Here is a 14750-nt window from a genome sequence, read left to right as displayed (position 1 = left end):
AATGCTTCTGGTCGGTTGTTCCATCATACAGGTTCATGTCGGGGCTTTTAAAGTTTCTGGAAACTTTAGCCCGCATGATATCCTCAGTGAATGGGTCTTCTCCCCCCAGTGGACCATCTTCCCGAGCCGTACGAGAGTCCTTATTCCGAAGGTTGGATTCTAGCTTTGAAAGCTTATCCTCCAGCTCTCTTCGCCTTTTGATCTCTCTCTTCATGCTCCTCTCCGCTTCACGTTGTCCCTCTAATTTCCGTTCCACCTGCTCAAGTCGGCCCTGATGTCCTTGTAGCCATCCCATGAGGTCGGCGTCATGATGCTGTACCTCCTCTTCAGGGAGGCAGACCTCGGATGGGATTCTCCTTTGGTCGCCAGAAGGGCCTTCTCCGTGTGGCTCCTCCGTTCTTGACTGGGTCACTACTAAGGCTTGGTCGTTATTGACCATGTCTTGATTCTTGATCTGACTCGGACGCATTGTGTCCGTCTTCGTATTGCCATCCCCATTGAGCGTTGATCGCCAGGTCCCCGACAACGGCGCCAATGTTTCGAGAGTTACCTGAAACAGGGTTCCCTTTGGGCTTGTAAGTGAGGCCCAAATCTCCAATAGAGTGTGCTCCGACTTATCCCACGTCTTGTGGCTGTCGTCCGAGTTGTTTGTGAAAAGGTGGGGGGAGGTATCTGTAAGACACTCCGATGCTTAAGTTATCAAGGGGTTAAGCAGGTTTAAAGTATTAGAACTTAAATTTACCTGAGTGTGTCAGTGTATTTATAGGGGATGAACCAATAACCACCGTTGAAGTAGTTTCACTTCTGATGGTTGATAACCGTCACTTTATCTTAGGGTTGTTGAGATCTCTCTTCAGGAGTGGTGAGAGATTTAGGGAGACAGTTACTCACTTGGATAAGTGTTAATTGCCTGCTTGCGTTGATCCCGACCTCTTTGAGGAGGTCGGACAAGCGGTGGAGGCCAATCTTCTAGATTGGACCTTTTAACTTTATTGGGTCTGACTTATATTTTGGGTTAGAATATGAATAATATGGTTAAGTGATATATGATTTTTTTAAATATATAAAAATATTTATGCAAAACATATATCTTTATATCAAAATATTATTTTGACCGAAAGTAGTCAATTCGGAAATATTTATATGTTGTAAATTGTAAAATTGTTAGTAATTTTCATTTAACAATTTAGTAAATTGTAACAATATTTTTGTAACCAAAATAAAAAAAAATACAAAATGCATAACTAATAGAAAGATATGTGATCTCCACCAATTTTTATATCTCACAATAGAATTATCCATTCTTAGTGCGAATTAGACATAGAATTTTTTTATTTTTTAGTGTGACTAATAAGTTACAAAGTTACAAGTATCCTAAGAATATTTATTCATACACTATATATAAGAACTTTTAATAAAAGAGCAATATTATTAGATAACCAACTTTTTTCAATTAACATTAACTAAATTTTTAAAAATTATTTTATTTATTTTTTGAATTTAACTTTTAATTCTAAATTTTAAATTATAAATCTAAACACTAAAGTTGACTAATGTTAATTAACTAAAAGTTAGTTTTCTATACTTTCTTTTAATAAAAATAGAATGTTCAATAGATTTTTAATGTATTAATAACACATTAAAAATATGAAATCTTTCCAATTTTATTCTTTTATCCAATATTTTTAGATATTTCGTTTTTTTGGGCTGGGCCAGTGGCCATAGAACAGACCGGACCCGCACTATTATCGTTATTTTCATTTTTTAATAATTTTGGGATCATGAATGATCCTTTTCGGAACGATACAGAGGTATCTTTGTTTTTGGTCTGAACTGAACGCCTACGACGCCGTAAACCCAGATAATATAGGCCTGGGTATGCGTGGAGGACCATATTATAAGGTGGGCCTGCTTCCTGATTGCCCAAATCTCGTTTAAAATGAGCCAACAAAGTCTTCTTTAACTTGGGCCTTGGCCCGTTTAAATACCCAGAAAGAAATTCGAGTTAATACTCAAAATGACCCCTAAAATTTAACCTCCGATTCAATTTAGCCCTCGAATTTTTAATTGACCAAAATTATACCCTGAAATTTTAACGCGTGCCTCAAGTTGGCCCTTCCGTCCATTTTCGTCACCGAAAAAATGACGTGGCAAATTTATTTGACACCTGACAGTGGCATAAGAAAAACGACGTCATTTTTTCAAAAACCTAATTCCCTATACCTTCATCACTGTAAGTGGGGTCAAATTTCCATAGTGCCAAATTCAAACAAACCAACAAGAAGCTCCTGCAACATCCTTCTACCAATGTCGAAATAATCAGTCTTTGAATAAGCTATTTCAATCACATAAAAAGCTTTTTTATTTTCTATATGTGAATGCAATGCAGAAAAAGTGAAGAAAAGTGGAGCAACACTCACGACGATAGTGGGTCCGAGGTGAGGGCGGCGATGTAGTCAATGAGGGAAGGGTCACTGGTTCTGGCATCAATGGCTTTTAGAACGTGGAGGGGACTCTTGATGAAGAAAGAGGGTGAGTTGAGGTTGTAGTGTTACACTGAAACCCTATCCCTCATTCTTTTTCAATAATAATAATAATAATAATAATAATAATAATAATAATAATAATAATAATAATAAGTTTTAAGTGAAATAGAAGAAGTAGAAGAGGTTGTGTTTGTTGTGAATGAAGCAATTGCTCATGCCTGTGTAGATGAAGGTGATAATGATTACTTGATGACTGAAAATGGGTTGGAGAAAAGCTATGGCTGCTTGAGGAGGAAGAAGAGGAAGGAGAGTAAAACGACGTCGTTTTGGAACAAATAGCAAAACGAGGTCGTTTAATTGTGCCAGATCAGCTTTTCGGTGATGAAAATGGACGGAAGGGCCAACTTGAGGCACGCGTTAAAATTTCAGGGTATAATTTGGGTCAATTGAAAATTCGAGGGTTAAATTGAATTGTGAGTCAAATTTCAGAGGTCATTTTGAGTATTAACTCAAGAAATTCTTTGACTTCTGTTCATGGAGTATTGGGACTTTGCGAGAGAACCTAACATAATAGTAAAATCTATCTTAATTAAAACGAAAAAAAGGTGTTTATTTATTAGCTGCCCTTTATTTGAGAGGGAAAGCAGGGACTGGTTTGGTGTGGAGTAGAATTTAGAAGCGAAAGAATTATTAAAGAGTAAACACAATGATTATTGAGTAAATAAATGAAAGAGTATAACCAATTATTAATTTATATATAACCGCAGGTTAGGTGTAGGAAACAACCATCATTATATTTTGTTTAGTGGCAGCGAAGAGAGAATCCCATTATTGCAGGAAAAGATGGTGAATATCTCAATTCAGTCGAATTTAGAGAGAAGAAATTTTGGACATTTACTATATTTGATAGAGAAATGAAGAAAGAAGAAAACGTTGGGTTGCAACTACGTACTGTCTTGTAGTATCCATAGGGAACATTTTTTAATTCTACAAGATTCTCATGAGTATTGATAAATTATTGCGGAGGGCAACTTGTTTACTAGTTCACTCTTCATATTTCTTTTGTTAGGATCAACGTTATTTGGATTAATATCTAAAGATTCCAATTCGATAGTATTATATAAAGTAAAGTATCGTTTTTGTCCCCAATATTTGTGGTAAGTCCCAAAGTTGTCTCTAACGTTTCAATCGTCTATTTAAGTCTTTAACGTTTTAAAATTGACTCAATGTTGTTCTGCCGTGTGAGGGATCCGTTAACAGAATTGACGGCGAGACAAAATTGAGACGATTTTGAAACTTTAGAGACTTAAATATGATGAAAACGTTGGAGACAAAAACGATACATAGAAATAAATTTTAGTTTTATCTTTCAATAATATCAATTTTTTCTGTACATAGTATTCAATTATTTTTTAAGTGTGATTAAGTGTAATTTACTTAGATGTGATTAAAAAATAATTGAATATTATATGCAGCAAAAAATTGATATTATTGAATGATAAAATTAAAATTTATTTCTATGTATCGTTTTTGTCTCCAACATTTTCGTTCTATTTAAGTCCTAAGGTAGCATTTGGTGGAGAGACAGAGACGGAAAGACTGAGAAACAGAGACTAAGAGACAGAGATTGAAATAAATCTCAATATTCTGTTTGGTGCAAAATGAGAAACAAAAATTGAAACAAAAATAAAACTCTAATTTAATTTATACAAAAGGTAAAATTGGAATTAATTAATTAAAACAAGAATATTTTAGGTATAAAATATTATTAAAGTTTCAATCTTCATCTCTAAAAATTTTGAACCCCTGTACTCTTATATATTATTGTTGGTTCATCATGTGATCGAATTACGAATTACCAGTGTGTTTTGAGACAAGACGCCGTAGAGTGTAAGGCAAGAAGAAGCCATAGTATTTATTAATCCTTGTTTGGCAATAAACTTTGGTATTATATGCCGAAACTTTTGACGCTGTTCATTGTTACGAGCTAGCAAATATTAAAGCTTCAAATCTCGACTTTTGCTTAATATTAGTATCAGAACCAGATCAAGGGGAGCGCTGATTCTAGTTTTGGAGGTATTTCGGGGAACATAGCTCTCTTTACCACGTGAAATACATTTTTAATAATGTGTGAAACTATAACCCAGATGGTGGGATAAGATCTACGAAGAAAAGTTGGATTATTAAAATTTCTTGTACGCTACACTTGATGATCGAATTAGTTAAGGAGAGTACTAAGGAACAGCTGTTTCTGACTTTCCGTTTCGACAAGAAAGCATAATTTAAACTAAGTATATAAATGGTATACTGGCGCATTGTTGTTTAATAATGATAATAACAATAAACAATAATGATAATAACAATAATCAAATTATAAATTACAAATTAAACATCTCCCTCCCCCATTCGCTGGTGCGCATTGTTGTTTAAACAACAAAACTCTTCTCTTTGTACAAAGTTTCCTGCTTTTCCCAATCAGTGAAGGGGTGGAAAAAACTAAAATTTCACGTGAGATCTAGCCACCCAATGAGAGAATTTAAATACTGTATAGTATATGAGTGCGTGAGCCACACGGCAGAACTATGCTTCGCTTACCTCACCTTCCCCACACACACCCACATGTATCACCATTGTCCCTTTCTTCTTCTTAGAAGACTTGACAACTCTGCAACAGTTCCTCCTTGGAGCCTGCCATCGAAAGCATTTCATGTTAATGACATATTTAGAAGTAGTAGAGGTAGCATTAGCATAATATATATACTTACTCTATCCCATAGATGTGGATCTGGCTTCTTATATACCTCCACTCTGTCGAGAAAAGCGGGATTAGCCATCTTCCAGCGGCATTCAGGATGAGGAATGCGATGCCTCTCATATTCAGTCAGTGTCTGTTGTGTTGTGGAATTCAATCTTGCCTTTGACAGGTAAAACACAAAAGGCTTCTGGCATGGGTGTCTGCTAACTGGACGCGTGTTAAATGCATATGCCGTGTAATCTGCTCTTCTATACCAATTCAAGAATGTTCTTGAAGGCATTTCCATCTCGCGGGGCGAAAACACGCCGCGGAATATCTGAACCGCGAAACCCCATGAAACGGAAATGGTCCAGCTCTTTGATTTGTCGTAGCAGATGGATTGCTGCATGAGGCCTGCTGAGTCAAGCTTCATTGGTACCGTAAGCCGTTGAAGGGCTTCTACGCGACTCACATTGGGGAAGATGGGCTCAACCACATCAAGGTGGTGCAGGGACACCAATGGAGTCACGGGATGAGCTGCAAGGAGCCCGAACAAGTTTCCATACACATCATACTGTTACAATACACCAACCACTGGACTCAGTCGCTAATAAAGACTAAAGTACAAATAAGTAAATAACTACCATCATAAGTTCAACCACCAAATTCAAAGTACAATGTGTAGTTCCTAGTTAGTTAGGGGAAAAACCATTGCTTCATTTCCATCAGACCATTTGAAATTTTGGCAATCAAAATCCATCTAAAACAAGCTAATTATAGTTATATGCTATTAATAGTTTTTGTAATTGTCATTTGTCAAGTCAGTCCAATTAGGGGTGTTTATGGGTGAGATTGGATCGGGTTTGAGGGCAAATTAGAACCGAACCAATTAAATTGTCATCGGATCGGTTTGGATTGGGTAAGGCATCTTTTGAGAATATACCCGAATCAACCCAAACCGATTAAATCCCGAATTGGATTGGTTCAGGTGGTTGGGTACTCGATTAAATCTTAAATTTGAAACAAAAAAAATTGGGAGAAAAGGGAAAAAAATTTTCAGTAGCAAAATTTAAAAACGGGTATGATCAATTTTAGCAATATTAAAACAAATCATAGTCATACCATTGTTCCGAAAATCGAACCGGACCATCCGGTTCGACCGGAAACCGGTCATTTTGTCCGGTTCGGTTGATGTGATAAACCATCCTGCAAAAAATTGACTTAAAAACTGGTCAAACTGATGGTTAATCAATGAACCGTTAAAACAGTCCGATCTTTTGCCGGTTCAGTGGTTTAAAAAAAAAAATCAAAAGTTCGGAACCTCTCAATTAGGCAAACCCTAATTCCGATAGATGGTGTTGTCGCCGCCAGCGGAGACAGACTTGGGTGCCATCGTCGCTCGTGGAAGGTCTGCTCGCTTCTCGATCCTCTTCTCCTCGACGTTGAGTGCTTGCTCGGAACTGTTGGCGACACCGCCGCAAAGGGCTTCTCCGTCGTCGTCTCTGCTCTATCTGTTGGTGCCCATCTCTCTCTTCGAGTTCTCTCTCTATCCGAGGCTCAGAGCTCTCCCTGTCTCTCTCATTGCGACGTCTCTCTCTACTCGGCTGTGGAGTATTCGTTGCTCCGTCACCTTCCTTCCTCCCTCGCCGTCGATAACCACTACTGGCTCAGTTTATTTTTGGTTATTTTGTTAATTTTATTTATTCTGATTTTTGAGTTGCTGGCCGTTGATTTTTCTGATTCTGCGTTGTTGATGAACATTGTTAATGCTATAATTTTTTCTGATTCTGAGTTGTTTATGTTAATTTTGAGTTGTTTATGTTGGTTTTTCTGATTCTGAGTTGTTAGTTTTGGTTGCTGATTTTTTTTATTCTGGATTGTTGATGGTGGTATGGTAAAATTGTTTTTCATCATTTCTCATCTTTCAGTAGCACAAATTACATTTCTTTCTTGTACATTTTTTGTTAAAATTTATACACTTCTTTGAACTTTGAAGTATGCTAGAAAGAGTTTCAATTTTTTTTTGTATTGAAAATTCCAATCAAGTCCCTTTGTACTGGGTTTGTCAAAGTTTCTGGTTTTAATGTTGGTGAAATTCTCAATGTAAGTAGATAATAATAATAAAAACTCTCGGTTTATATCATTTATGATTATGAATATTTAGTTTATTTGTTGTTATTCTTTGTTTTTGTACTGATTTTCTCAATTGATGTGGTTTGAAAATTTGTAGGAGAATGAGAAGGAGAACATCACAAGGACTAGTATTCAACAATATGATATTGCTATTGTAGAACATTATAATTCTTTATTTGTTAATTTTTTTCATTCTATTATATTTTTTGTTTTTATGATTTTTATGAAATTGGAATAATTGTTTGTGGTTAAACATTATTTCTTTGTCATTTAAGTGCATTTTGATTTTTATTAGTTATAAAGATTAATATTTGATGTTGTTTGTAAACTTTTAATTATAAATTGTGGACAATTTATTAGGTAAAATTATAAAATTTTAAAAATTTTATTAGTTTAAAAATTATTGAATTTAAATATTTAAAATTATATATTAAATTTTAATAATTTTATTTTATATTTAATTACATCGATTCGATTGAATTGAATTTCGGCTGAACTATTGAACCAGTTACTCTATCGGTTCAATGATCGGTTCGATTCTCGCAACCTTAATTCATAAATTCTTTTTTCAGATTCACAGAATATCAACCCTAAACCAACAGATTTACAAAAATTAACTAACAAATTCACAAACAGACTCACAAAAATTCATTAATAACACAAACAAACTGACAAAATTTAACAATTAGATTCACAAAAAATGAAAGAGAACAAATTGAAAATGAGGAAGATTGCTGAAGCACTAAAGCAAAAGAAGATTTCTGAAGCATTGAAGTAGAAGAAGAGTCGGCGGTGAAGACGACCCTGACGAAGATGACGACGCTCCGGAGAATACAATGCTAACGAAGACGTCGATGCTGCTGACAGAGACGACGCTGACGAAGACACTAAACAAAGACGTTGACAGAGAGGAAGCTGCCACCGATTTGCTAGGGTGAGTAACGATGAGGAAGCTTTGCTAGGGTTCTTCTTTTGGGAGAGAAATACGATGGGTGTGGGTGGGAACTGGGGAGGCTACAATGAGTTTAGGATTAGGTTAATAATCAGTAAAAGTTATAAATATATATATTTTAAATTTATATGTTTTTTAATTTAATTAATAAAGGATTTGGGTTTATGAGTCAGTTCAGATTCTGCACTCGGAGAACCATTACCCGAATAAAGTAATAGAGTGTTATCGGTTCAGTTCGGGTTATACCGATTATCTATTGCTTTCAGAATTAATTTAATTGGTTCGGTTCAAGTACACGATGCTCATGAATACCTCTAAGTCCAATTGTGTCTGTAATGAACTAATAGGCAAAAGAAAAGAAGAAAATAAAACAATAACGGGAGATTTATATCTACGTGTTAGATTATCCTCAACATGTCCTTTTTCCACTTAATCTTTACAGAGTGAATACCATTATGGTTATGGGTTAATGCGCAAAGGGAAGATGAATGCGTATGGAGGGCACAGAAGAAAATTGAATGCCATGAAGCACCGACACAAAAGGCACAAACACAACACTAGCATATTATTTTGGGGGACCTATGCTGCCATGCATGGGTAACCCAGTTTTTCAACCCCATCCACAGCTGCTCCCATCACTGGACCCCACAACACTCACCGAGCCCGTAAGGGCCCAGCCCCCTAAAGGCCTAAACCCAAATCAGTCTCCTATTGAATTCAATCAATCAATCCAAGGGTCCACAAACAGGAACCAACCTTTTCTCTCAACTAATTAAAGTATTATAAATTCACTATCATTTTTTAATTAAATTAAAATTAATAAACATACAATGAAAACTAATATTTGAGGCCGAAAAAGAAAATCCAGAGCATCCGAGTCCCAGGCAATTCTCCTTAAAATCGAAATATTAATAAAAAAGAATGGATTCGAAAACTTTTTGAAATTAGAAAAATAGAGTCCCACTCCCACCAAACCAAAATAATGCCGACAAACTCATGCAAATGAGCAAATCCCATCCCGTGGTAAATAGAAGCAAAACAGAGACAGGAAACCACGTATCATATTATCACAGTGAAAACGATAAGACTCTGAAACTTAACAATAATTATAATATAATAATATAATAATAAAATAATAAAACGAAAACACGGAAAGAAGCTAGCGAGTGAACTCACCTGGTGAAACCCGGCCTCCTTGGTGAGTGGAACACCGAGTTCAGCCATGCAAGCCTGCATCCGGTCATCGGAGCCGTACAAGCCAGGGTACCTCTGAATGCAGCGGTCTTGCATTGTCTGGAGGGCCTTCGCCAGAGGGTAGCTGATGGCGAACCCTCCGCCGCCGTAGGCCATGCCGTAAGAGAAGTATATGTTCTGAAGGTGGCTCTCCGATAAGCTCCCAATGTAGTAGAACTGGTTGTGATCGTACTTCCTCAGAACCCTAATTAGATTCTCCGTCACGAAAACGGTGTCGTCGTCCCCCATCACGAACCACCGCACGTTCTCCATTCCCATCGCCAGCGTCTCCGACACGATCCGCGAGATCCTGATCGCCGAACGGTGTCCCTGCTTGTTCGTGTACGAGAACTTCGAAGTGTCGCCCGAGATTCTCACCGGCGGCAGCCCCTCTCCCATCCCGCCGGAGCTAACCTTGTTGTCCAGCCACACCACGCCGCGCATCTCGCTCGCCTTGTACCATAGCTTGATGTAGTTCTTCCTCTTCTCCCAGAGCTTCGACGAGGCCGCGATCCCGAAGACAACGTGGCGGAGCTGTGTCTGGTCGGTGGCGGTTTCCCGAGATTCGCGGCGAGTGACGGCGGAGGTGCGGTTCAAGAGCCTGAGGGTGGAGGCGGTGGCATTGATGGTGGGGATTGCGGTTAGTCCTATTCCTGAGAGGATGTGGGTGTGGGTGGAGAATGGGGGCTCGTGACAGTCACGTGAGGTGGTGAGGAGCTTGAGTGTGTAGACGACGTAGGTGACTGAAACGAAGAGGATAAGCAGAACCAGAAGCTTGGGCAATGTTCTGTGCTGTGAGGCGGCGGCGCCACCTAGAGGGGTGCCGGATTTGGGGCTCCTAGCGTGTTCCCAAATTATCTTCTCCGGATCTTTCATTCTTAAATTGAGTTTAGCAAAGGGAAAGTGGGGCTCTAGTTCTGGGATTAGGGAATGACCAATGCAATTTTAAGATTGAATGTGATTGAACAAAAAATAAAAGAGTAAAGGGGGAAGAAGATAATCAGGGGACAGGTGTTTGAATGAAAGAGGAGAGAAGCATGCATATTGCAATCTCTCCTCCCGGGTTCCTAATGGAGCTAGCTAAATTAAATGTCATTATTAGTTAATAAGATGAGATGCAAAATTGCAAAGGCAGCATATTAGGGTGAGAGACTGAGAGCGCGTGCAAGTGGAACACGAGTGCCAGAGAAGGAGAATTCCAATGTTTTGAATTTTGATGTTGGATTTGTGTGGGGGCCCAACACCACACTAAGCAGATTCAACGACTGTAAACTAGGAATGCTGTGGTGGTAATTAGTAATTACACGATCGCATTCCTGATTTATTCCGTGGCGGATGCCGCATGAGTGTCTCAAACGATATCATTCTACCTCCTATCATAAATCATATTTATGAAACTTAGGAGGCTCATCCTTAAACGTTCCTTGCTAAGTATAGAGTGCTGCACACTTTGTGAATTTGTAAATTTGAACTCTTCATTTATTATATTTTATTTGAATGGTCTGAATTTAAAAAGGTAACCTGTTAATCAGGTTAATCATTTTTTGATAAGTTTTAGATTTTTTTTGTAAATTTCAGATATTAGGCTGAAGTTCAAAATAAAAAAATAGTATATAAATATTAAAAACAACATGTCTATAAAAAAAATTATTAGACTTTAGAATTAAAATAAATAATACATAAAAAATAAGTTGAAAATTCATGTACTAAATCTAGAAAAAAAGATATATTAGAATCTTAAAAAAAATAATATTAAATATATATTATGTATATAATATTAAAATTTAAATAAATTTTGTTTTGTGTTAAATAAAATTATAATATTAAATATAAACACAATACTAAAAAATTTTGTGTTATATATATATAATATTAAAATTTAAATAAATTTTATTTTATGTGAAATAAAATTATAACATTAAATATAAACACAATGATAAAAAATTTTGTGTTATATATATATAATTTTATTTTGTGAGAAACAAAATTAAAACATTAAATATGAACATAATGATAAAAGATTTTGTATTATACTAATTTAATTAAAAAAACATATATACAACGTAAAAAGCAAACAAACATATAATAATTTTATTTTGTGCGAAACAAAAATTCATATAAGTTTTTATTAACAATTTTTTTATTGAAATATGTCATTTTACTATATTTATAATATATTATTTGGGATAATTATATTATTTTAGTTAATATATATTATTTAAAAAAATATTTAAAATTTATTATTTTGTATTAAGAATATTATTAAAAATATATTATTAGTTTTTCTTAAAATAATACTTTTTTTTTCTTTGGTTCAAATACTATGACAATAAATTTTTTTTAAGTAACTGCGTCTACTCAATAAATATTATATTCATTTATTTCTATATTGTATGTAAAATAAATAATTAATGTTTAAAAAAGTTAATAAAAAAGTATTTTTTTTACTAACTCTTAGGTGAATATAGAGACTATATCATTTGAACTATAACTCGTTGGCAAAGAAAGAAATACTCTTAATTATATATTAAATAAAATAATTATTTATTAGGCTCATTCTTATACAAATAAAATTTTTTCTTAGTTTTATATATGTAATATTTTATACCAATTAGCTTCAAAATTTAATTATTTTTTGAATAAATTAATAAAAATAATACAAATAATTGTTTAAATATAATTATATTTTAATTTTTCATTCTATTACGTACACGTTGAGGATAATTTGAAATAAAAGATAATGGACTTGTTGTAACTGTCATGTATTTTGTGCTTTGATTGCGTTGTCATCTGAGAATCATGGCGCCTTTCATGGAGACCGGATTCTTCTACAGAATCAGTTTTACGTTTGGAGTTAGCCAACCAGCAGTGGCGACAGACAGCATCTTCCTTTTCTATGGCAGCAATTTTTCGGGCTTTGAAGGTTCATTTATGGTAGATGTGGAATGGGGGTGGGTTCAAGAGCGTCAAAATCTGTGGCTAGACAGAACAATAGTGGAAGCACCTGCTAGCAAACAAAACAGTGAAAATGCTTGAAGACATCACATCAACAATAACAGAATAACGGAGGAAGTCGATCAAATTTTTCTGAGTACTTTTTTGGTTTAAAGATAGTCCTTTGTTAAACGAGCGAATTAGTTTTTTTTGTTAGTGCCGGTTTGTTTGTTCAGCCCATGACAAAAAAAATAATAATAATAAATAAATTTAATTTACCTAATTACTTTTGATAGCAGGTTAACTTTTAAAAAGTGTTGCACTCCCTACTTTACCTAGAGTGCACTAGCTTTCGCCAACTTAGGACCTATTGAACCAAAATATTCATTTTAATGTACTTAGTATACTATTACCTTTTTGATAGGCTTAGTATACTACCACTAATTACCAATAAAACATACCCGGTTTGGATTGTCTATGTTCAATACTGGGTAGAATTTCACCTCATAACTTCATTTTCAAATGTAATTGACAGAAATGGCCACTGCAGTTGAATCGGGTTCAACGGAGTCAAAGCAAGATGACTTTCTTTCATTGCAAGTCCAACAAGATTAGGAGATTTAGTTACAGAAAGTTTTGTGGCTAGGACATTTTAGCCAATAATTAACCAATACAAGTATTAAATTATTTTTAATAAAAAACTTTATTAATTTATATATGTAAATTTTATTAAATATAAATATACATTATATATTTTGTGTATAAATTTTTATAAATATAAATATAAATTATTATTGATCCAAAATAATAATAGTTGATGTCCATATAATATTGTATTAGAACATTTATCCTTTTAGGTTAAAAATATAAACTTCTTTAGTTTTTAAGTATTTTTAATTTGAATAAATAGTTAGATTAGTCCATGAAAAGTCATTTATTCTTTAATGTGAGTCACAACACACACCTAGTAATGCAAAGATTATCATGTGACACGTTAAGTGACATCACAATACAAACCTAGTAATTTTAATTGGTAGCTAGTATGATAAGTTTATGAAATTATATCAAATCAATCATAAATTGAAGAATTTTAATGCCTTAAGTTTTTCCCTCACCTTAAGTTTATGTTAATAGTCAATTAAGACTCTTAGGTGTATATTGTGGTGTCACTTGACGTGTCACATTAGCAAATTTTGACATCATCAATAAAAAAAGTCATAGAATGACCAATGTGATTAAGTTAAAATTTTCTAAGATTAAATTTAATTAAAAAATCTTTCAGAGACTAATTTGCAGAACAAATAATCTTTTAGGATAAATTTAACCATTTACTCCTTCTAACTTCTTTTTTTTTGAAACAAAGTAGCTCAACACAAAACGTGGAGCGAACAAGTAAGAAACTACGAAAACAACACCTGTTGTAAATCCTACATAGTAATCCATACAAATTATCCCAGTATCTCCGGCATTGCTATCAACAATCAAAGGGATCTTCACGCCTCCACTCCCTGTAATTCAGAATCGACAAGTTGATGATGTCTTCAGCACATTTTGCTTTATTCTGAAACAACCCCCGGTTCCTTTCTAACCAGACGTTCCACACAATTGCGAAGAAGCTTACGAACCATTTTTTACACTCTTCTTTCCTATATGTAGCACCTGTCCAGCTTTGAAAGTGTTCCTTCAGAGAACTCGGAACGGACCAAGGTATGCCAAAATCAGATAACTAAGCACACCACACCTGCAAAGAAAATTCACAGCCAAGGAACAAGTGGTGGACATATTCGACATCCTTACTACATAACACACACACATTCTCATCCTAATTAACAATTCCAAGTCAAGATAACATTTCCTTTGTGTTCACCCTGCCTATCAAAACAAACCAAGCAAACAGCTCAACTCTAGGAGGGACTAACCCTTTCCAAATAGTCTTGGTAAAGCTATAGCTTGTTATGTCATCCGGAAGTGTTTTCGCCTGTAATACCTGCACAAATGAGTTTGTAGAAAATACACTTTGTTTGTCAAACTTCCAGACCACTCTATCCTCTCTTTCACTAGATAGTTTAACTGGTCGCAGAGTATCGTGTAATTGATTCACAATTTCCAGCTCCCATTGGAACAGCTCACGCCTCCATTGGAAGTTCTAAATCCACTCAAGCCCATCCTAGAAACCACAAACCCTATGACAGATCCTTTTTGGGCTGAAATCGAGAAGAGCTTTGGAAACCTATCCTTAAGAGGTCTACAACTGAGCCATACATCTTCCCAGAAGTGA

General features: G+C 35.1%; 1 protein-coding gene across 2 annotated transcripts; it reads right to left on the bottom strand.

The window, feature by feature from the left end:
* Window positions 1-4764: 4764 nt before the first annotated feature.
* Window positions 4765-10805, bottom strand: LOC112732658 (uncharacterized). 2 transcript variants are annotated; one of them, XR_011869863.1, is made up of 4 exons: window positions 9482-10745; window positions 6343-8367; window positions 5252-5794; window positions 4765-5174 (listed from the first exon to the last, which is right to left on the bottom strand). XR_011869863.1 is itself a non-coding variant. In XM_025781406.3 (3 exons), the coding sequence occupies exons 1-3, from the start codon at window positions 10412-10414 to the stop codon at window positions 5067-5069; spliced, it is 1584 nt and encodes a 527-aa protein (XP_025637191.1). In that variant the 5' UTR covers window positions 10415-10805; the 3' UTR covers window positions 4765-5066. The 2 variants fall into 2 exon arrangements, 1 of the variants encoding a protein (XP_025637191.1); XM_025781406.3 differs by lacking the exon at window positions 6343-8367 and having other exon boundaries at window positions 9482-10805.
* Window positions 10806-14750: the final 3945 nt, after the last annotated feature.

The sequence above is a fragment of the Arachis hypogaea genome, chromosome 13 (assembly GCF_003086295.3).
Source record: "Arachis hypogaea cultivar Tifrunner chromosome 13, arahy.Tifrunner.gnm2.J5K5, whole genome shotgun sequence".
Lineage (NCBI taxonomy): Eukaryota > Viridiplantae > Streptophyta > Magnoliopsida > Fabales > Fabaceae > Arachis > Arachis hypogaea.
Note: the sequence above shows the minus strand (reverse complement) of the source record. Positions and strands in the feature narration are given on the sequence as shown.